General features: G+C 28.3%; 1 protein-coding gene across 1 annotated transcript; it reads left to right on the forward strand.

Annotated features, from left to right (window-relative positions):
- The first annotated feature begins 7,101 nt into the window (after positions 1 to 7,101).
- LOC120189601 (transcription factor MYB10-like) lies at positions 7,102 to 8,348 on the forward strand. Its single transcript, XM_039192837.1, has 3 exons — positions 7,102 to 7,244; positions 7,343 to 7,472; positions 7,685 to 8,348. Exons 1-3 carry the CDS (start codon positions 7,112 to 7,114, stop codon positions 8,346 to 8,348), a joined length of 927 nt encoding a protein of 308 aa, XP_039048768.1. The 5' UTR covers positions 7,102 to 7,111.
- The last annotated feature ends 256 nt before the right edge of the window (positions 8,349 to 8,604 follow it).

An 8,604-nucleotide genomic window follows, 5' to 3' on the forward strand; every position in this document is an offset into this window, starting at 1 on the left:
GGAGATGATAGGCCCGCTGAAAGTAGTAATTCACATGCCCTGGCCAGGCAGAGTGAAGATCAGGCACCCTTTGGAGTGCCTGTAAATGATCAAGATGTGTTCTTCAGAACACTGGATGCGGTATTGGCGCATTTTCAACCTTCTGTTACTTCAACTCCAAGAATGAATGTTGCAAAGGAGTTGAAGGGTTTAGGAGCACCAGAGTTTAGAGGTGAAGTCGAAGAAGGTCCTGTTGCTGCAGATCTTTGGCTTAATGATGTAAAAATCATGCTTGAGGGACTCCATTGTTCCGATCCAGAAAAGCTGGATGGAATAGTCTCATTGCTTCGAGGGCAAGCAAGGATTTGGTGGACCAACGTTACATTGAGAATGCCTGGTGATCAAGTAACTTGGTCCTTGTTCTTAAGAAGAGTTCAAACATAAATATATCGGAGATCAGTTCATCCGACAAATGAAGCAAGAGTTCATGAATTTGAAGCAATGGAATCGTACAGTTTATGAGTACGAATGTGAATTTAACAAGTTGAGTCGTTTCGCTACGGAGTTGATTTCTACCGAAAAGGATGTTTGCCATTGGTTGGTGGAGGGATTACATCCTCGTTTGAAAGAGATGTTAATTGTGTTAAATCTATTCTCATTTCAAGAAGTGGTGAACCATACTAAAGCTCTAGAAAGAGCTCAAAATGAAAGGTTTGGAGATTTGCGGGCTCATACATAAAAAAGAACAAGTGCATCATCGAGTTCGACACCATCAAAATATGAGTTTTGAGTGTTACATAATAAAAGAAAACTCACTACAATGATTTGCACATATGCAACTAGTACATATTTCTTTAAAGAAAAGCATGATTTTCGGACTTCAAAATTATGAGAAAGAAAGTGAAAAAAAAAGTAAAATAAATTGGACGAACTTTAAATAATTCGATGAATTTTCAAATGATGAATTGCGAGAATCGAGGGACAGTTCTACCAATGCGAACAGATTTTTTTTCTCTAACAACAATAAAAATTTGACAATCTTTACCATATATTAATTAATTTTACCTATAAAGTTTGTCCTGTTGTGAATGAATAAAAAAAAGTCAATTGAATGGCAAAATATAAGAATTACCTTATCCGATTTTTTGTCTTGCCTTTCTTTTATTCTGATCATTTGTTTTTTTAAATTATATTACAATCATTAATAATCAATTTATTGTAAAATAATCATTTAAATACTAATTTTTGCTTTTACATTAACAATATGATACGTTGTCGATAAATGTTGGCACAAGCGGTTAGAATTCATGAATTTGAGTTTATAAGATCAAGTTCGATACCAACGTCATTCTTGATAGGCAATATGTAAATTCCTATGTAAATCTCAATTAAGTATTAAATATGCCTAGACCCTAAATTGATGGGAGACACCCCTGATCTAAACTTTTACTTCAAATATATATATATATAATATAATACGTTAACAAAAAGATTTTATTTTTTGTTTAACTTCTAAATTTTAGTCAAAATACAAATATAAGAATTTTATAATTCTTTAAAACGGTAATTTCTTTAAAAATAAAATATAAAAATAAATTTATATTTTTACAAATTCAAATAAATATATTGATATTTTCAAATTAATATATTTTTCTTAAAATTATATAAATTTATAAAAGAGATTGTATAAAATTACATACAAGTTCCCCTTAAACAGCAAAACGCCGCTGTTCACCGAATTTATTACTGTTTTCATGAAACAATGTGAACATTTTTTTTTCTAACAACAATAAAATTGACCAAATTTGCGATACTTTTTCTAATTTTAGTTATATAATTTGCCTCGTGAATGATTAAAGTGAATTGACTGGCAAACTATAAGGATTGCCTTATCCAATTTTTTTTAACTTTCTTTTATTCTGATGATTTAATTTTTCAAAGTTAAGTTATAATTATTAACGTATTAATTTATTTTAAAATAATTCTTTGAACTTTAATTTCGCTAAATTAATAAAATTATATATTGAAAATAATTCTTTTTTTTATTTTTAAATTTTAAGTAAAATATAGATCTAAGATTCATATAAGTTTTATAAACTGTAATTCTAAAAAAATATCAAGAAAAATATGTATAAAATTTTAAAATTTAAAAAATCAAAAAGCTATATAATTTATTAAACGAATATACAATTATATAAAATTATAAAGAAAACCTAATGTAAAAGTAGATATAAGTTAAAAAAAAATCTAGAAAATGTTGCTGAAGTTTTGAAAGGCATCTATCATCTATATTTTCAAATAGAAAGTAATTGTAACTCAAACTTATCCTACTCAACTAGGATTTATTTTTAATTGATAACAAAATTTTATTTGATTTTAATTGTAATTTAAAAAAAATGAATGTTAATTTAATTATACACTTTGATAAAATATGTAATATGGTATCTTACTTTTATACAATGTCTAATGTAGTTCTTGTACTTTGCAAATGTTTAATTTGGTACCTATATAAAAAAATGTTCAGGCATTTGAACTATCATTCCTTTGGATTAACACCATTAGTAAGTGTCATGTCTGAACTATTATTTTATGCATTACTATGGTGCATGTGCCAAATACTATAATAAGTGTTAAATCAACCGATGAAAATTCACAGGTACTATAGCAGGGGCGGATGTATCTGGTTTTGATCGGATTCAATTGCATACCCATTATTTTGAAAAAAATAATTAAATCTAGTTTAATATATTAAAACTAACAAAAAAATAAAGAAATTTATATATTCATTTTTTCTTAAAATGGAATACTAGAATTTTGAACCCATTTTTTCTAGTTTCTAGATTCGCCATTGTACTATATTAATACATCAAATAATAATTCATTTATCACATTTGTGTATTTTGTAAGTATAGGTACAACATTAGGCATTTTAAAAGTATATGAATCAACATTAGACATTTTTATCAATGTATTGATACCGTATTATATATTTTAAAAGTGCATGTATAACACTGGATAAATTATCAAATTATAAAAGCCAAATGTGACATAAAGTAGAACCTCTATAAATTAGCACTCGATAAATTAATAGCTTCTCTAAAATAATAATTTTTCTAGGTCTCGAATTGGGCTCAAGGTCTAAATTAATAATTTCTATAAACTAATAAGATTATAATTTTTTGGAAGACCCTTATATAAACTTATGGTCCCTTCAATATTATAAATTAATAATTCTATAAAATTACAAATATAACTAGGACAACTTAGTAAAACATGATTCTATTGTTGTTTGTTTCTTTTTAAAATTTAAATCTAGTTGCATTTCATCTCTAACTTTCCTTATTGCATCCAAAAGTTTCAGTGTTGTGTTCTCATATTGTAACAAAAAATTGTGAAGAGTTGTTGCCACTATGAGTGTTTCTTTCCGCGTAATTGGTTGCCACTTTTGATTTGGGTTGACTAATTAGGAATGTTTGATGTTGTTTATATAATGCTTGATTTCCTTACCATAGGTGAACTTGTATTAAGTTTTAACTAGTACTACGTATTACAATGAACTTTATTTTTTTAAGAGTATGTATTATATTTAGTTAGTCACAGTGTACATGAACATCGTTCAATTAATCAATATAATGTATATGTTTCATTCATAAAAGATAACGTAGGTTCGTTGAATAGAAAAAAAAATCTCTTTAAATCAATAGATTATTAATTTATCGATTAATTAATATCTCTTTAAATTAATGAAATTACTTGATCTCAACAATGTTAGTTTCTAGAGATTTTATTGTATCCTTTTCTAATTTTTAAGATTGATGTAAGTGCATAGAAATTAAAATTTAGAGATATGTTATTTGGAAGTTTTTTTTTCTATCTAAAATAATTTAGTTTTTTTTATTTTTAATTAATAATAAAAGACACGATTTTTTATAAATATATAGTTTTTTATTATTTAATTCATTATATAAAACTCTATTGCCTATTTTATATAATAAAGTAGATATAGTTATATAACTTAAACCCATTATGCATTTATTGTAGCATAAATTACTAATATTTTTTACTAGAATGTTAAGATGAACTATATATTAGAAAATAAAATTAAAACTTAACTTTTTAAAAAAAATCATACATTTTGAACATAACTTAGATAACAAACCTTCAAGAAAAACAAAGAATTGTTTAAGATATGGTATTTTGGATGTAGTGTCAATTTTCAATGGTTTTTTAATATTCTAAGATGATTACAAGATGATATATGTTTAGGATTTTTTTAATTATTAATAAAACACATGTATATTGTAAACGCAAACATACAATTGCTTAATCTTAGAAGTTCTAAAATGAATAATATTATTTTTAACTATTTAGACTACTTAATAGGTTCTTGTAGGGCTGTAAACGTGTCATGTAGGGCTGTAAACGTGTCAAGTTGGGCTCGAGTATTACTAAGTTCGACTCTAAAATGTTAAAATAGAACTTGACTCGACTTAAAAGCTGATAAGCCTAAATTTTTTTAACTAGATTGCTCCTCCAAATGATCCATAAAAACCTTCCTCTCAACTAGATGGTTCGACACATAAATATTAATGAGGCCACATCTGATTCTAGATTGGACTAGAGCACCGATTATAATGATAACCCGGTTGAGAACTACCTTTCTTTCCAAGGGGAAAAAAAACTTGAATCCCATAAAGAAATGAGAGCACCAATAGGAGATATCCCACAATTTGCTCAGAGAACCTGGCTTGCTTGTCGACTGCTTAGATTATTCACAACTTGAGCTTGCATTGTGTTCTAACTGACTGATCCCATTTTGTCCGTCTGACCCATCAATATGACAAATTTCCACAAGCCATGAAGTTTGACAGGGATATCAACAAAACCAGATCCAATCGAAATGCTAGGCTCAGGGTTATTATCAATTTTTTTTATTTACATCAAAAAGATTGCTGCCAGACAGGTCCACCACATTAGTAAAGTTGTCCGACAGTCCCTAATCAGAATGAATTGGTACTTCATGGCATTGGAACAAGGCATCAAAAGGTGAAGCCTACATCCCAGAGGAGGTAAAAAGGCATGGTTTGTCTCGTGCCAGCTATTATTTAATTCATTATATCAAACTCCATTGCATATTTTGTAGTAAATTAGATACAAGTATATAAACTAATTAAAAACGTAGTATGCATTTATTGTAATATAAAGTCATAAATTAAATAATAATTTGGAACGATCCATGATAAATAGATTTGTCACTTACGAATAAATTTTGAGCGTAGTGTTAAGATACAATAAATATTTAAGATAAATTTTAATAATATTATTATTAAAAAAAATATAAAACCTGAACATAAAATATCAGACACTTCATCCTAATTAATGGCCCCTTCATCCTAAATTATCATTCGCCCTCCTATCTTTATTTAATTTTTAAGAATAAATACATAAATTATTTTGCTATACCTTCTTTAAATTCTCATTTGACGTGTTTTGAATTCTCATGTATTGTTGTCACTTTTTTAATAGTCTTAATTGATTACCATTTATTATATGTTCAAAGTTTTTTTAATCAATTGACAATATGCATACACCTCACAAATATAATTACTCGAATTCAGATTCCTAAAAGAAAACAACATTTTTTTACTTATTAGGGTTAAGTTGAATTGTTGTCAATTAAATTCAGTAAATATGTTGCATAAATAAAATATGTTCAATGATATGATCTATTTAAATACTATAAAATAAGTTCACAATTAGTAATTTAAGAAGGAAATAGTTCAAGATAATTTATTTTCTCTTTTTCTATGTTTTCATGTGAAACCATTTAAATTTGTATTATTATTTAAAAGTTTAATCAAATTATTGGTTAACTGATTTTTAATCCAAGTAAAATTTTTAAAAAAATTATAATTTATAACTGAAAATTAGTATTATTATATTTTATAGCCAATTGTGATATGATAATTATGTAGTACAATAATCGTGATTTTTTTAAAATCCCAAAACAACGCTGTTCGTGGAATTTAATATTGGGTTCATGAAACAATGTGAACACTTTTTTTTGTCTAACAACAATAAGAATAATTAAAAATTGGCAATCTTTAAGATATTTTAATTAATTTTAGTTGTATAGTTTGTCTTGTTGTTGTGAATGGTTAAAGTGAATTGATTGGCAAAATATAAGGCTTACCTTATCAAATTTTTTGTTTTTAATTTTCTTATATTCGGATAATTTAATTTTTTAAAGTTATATTATAATTATTAATGTATCGATTTATTATAAAATAATTATTCAAATATTAATTTTGTTTTTATTAATAAAATAACATACTAATAAAAGTAATAATTTTTTATTTTTATTTTTAAACTTTAGTCAAAATATAAAATTAGGACTTATAATTTTTATAAACAGTAATTCCAAAAAATATTTAAAACATTTTGAAAAATCAAAAATAATTTTTTTAAAATATTGCATTAGCTGCTTTAGATGGGCACAAGTATCCCTTGATAACCAAATTCTATTGTAGTAGGTACTTCACGGGTTTAAAAGTTGAAGATGAAGTAAAATAAAAAAAAGTAATTATTTTTTTTAAAGATTACATAGGTTTTGATGTGAAATAAGACTCCTGAGTATAAAAATATTATTGGATGGACATAAAAAGGAGGCACGCAAAGGGGTAGAAGACTTATGTTCGATCATGAGTGATTAGTTTATTTTAATAATTATAAAAAAATTATTCTAATTATATATATGGCTTACAAACTTCATAATAATTTTGAATATTTTTTAACAAAACAAACTACTGTATTTGGATAACACAAAAAGAAAGAAGAAAACGTAGGAAAAGCTAACAAGCGAACAGAATCTAACATGGAATTTAGTACTTATTACGCTGAAAAAATAAAAGCAAGTTGTATTACATCGCATCACGTCACACGATCTTCTCTTGGATTCTATTTTTCTATCTACCTCTTTTGGATTTGTTTCAGTTTCTCTCTTTTTATTAAGACCTTGCCAAAGTATCTCTATTTGAATTGGTCCATTCATTTCCCTTCTTGGACATTCACAAAATTAACAAAGAAACTTTGCATATATTTCATCAGTTGAATTGTTTTTGAGTTATACAGAATGGGAAGAAGCCCATCATGCAGTTCAGATGGTTTGAAGAAAGGAGCCTGGACTCCTGAAGAAGACCACAAGCTCATTTCTTACGTTCAGAAACAAGGCGAAGGTGGGTGGCGTTCCCTGCCACAGAAAGCTGGTAAATCATCACATCTTCTCTATCATTTGAATTCAAGTGCAAGTTTCAGCTGTAGGAATGTGGGAAGTGGAAGTGATGATATAATGTTGGTTTTGCAGGTCTTGAAAGATGTGGGAAGAGCTGTAGATTTAGATGGATAAATTATCTAAAACCTGGAATTAGGAGAGGAGACTTCACGCCTCACGAAGATCAAACCATTATTAAACTTCATGCTCAATTAGGCAACAGGTTAGGTCACTGATCTACATCTAGAAATTGCTTTTAAACACATTCATTGATTTGACTTCAGCTTTTCTTAGAATGTTGTATATATATATATTCTCTTTCCATATCTTTTCAAGAAAAACTAAGGGCACGCTCATCTCAAGAAACACTTCCCTAAAACTATTTTGTTTTATAATCAATCTCATGTATGTACTAATATTTTTATTTTCATGAAGGTGGGCAACAATAGCCAAGCACTTTCCAGGGAGAACAGATCACGAAATTAAAAACCATTGGAACGCTCATCTCAAGAAGCACTTACCTAAAACACGTATAGATCCGACGACAACAAGCGGCAGAAACTCCAGGGGTAACACCGTCACTGCCGCCGGTCCCAAGAGAGACACAGAATGTGCAAAACCACAACCATCCGAACCCAAAACGCAACGCTCAGCTTCGGCAGTGCTACTCAATAAGTTAGCCACTAGGGTCAACCCATGTGTCGGCCCTCTACGACCTCCTCAAACTCTACAATCAATGCCATTCCAACCCTTTTCAAGTTGTACGGTACCACCATCATCAGATAATAATTTCATTGATATGCTCACAAAACCGGAATCTGAAAAAGCCATTGATGAAGGTGTTTTAAACGACATTATGGTTTCCGAATTTTCTCCATACACTTGCGTCGATGTGCTTAATGATTGGCAAAACAACAACGAAAGCGTTATAACAGGAGAAATCCAAGTTGATAATCATAGAGATTCTACAACTGTTAACTACCATGAAAGACTTTGGGATGACGATGTGATTGATGATCATATGAGCTTTGATACGGTGGGATCTCTGGGATTTTATGACTCTGATCACCTATTTACTTCAAGAGATGATAGTCCTTGAAATGTATATTCGAGCATGAAAGGAGAAAATAATGTTTCTAGCTTCCCGCATATAACGCAAATATTTGCATAACTTTACTTTGAAAGATTCAAATTTCGATTCAATAAATTGTTAAACTTATAAAACATTTTTTAATTCTTTTAGAATAGACTAAAAAGACAAATGCAGTTTTCGAAGGGAGCCGAATAGTAATTCAGTTTCCATTCCCCAAACTGTTAAAAAAAAAAAAATCACTCTTTTGACTTTTTTTTTCATT

Source organism: Hibiscus syriacus, unplaced genomic scaffold (assembly GCF_006381635.1).
Source record: "Hibiscus syriacus cultivar Baekdansim isolate YM2019G1 unplaced genomic scaffold, ASM638163v2 tig00116958_pilon, whole genome shotgun sequence".
NCBI classification, from domain to species: Eukaryota; Viridiplantae; Streptophyta; class Magnoliopsida; order Malvales; family Malvaceae; genus Hibiscus; species Hibiscus syriacus.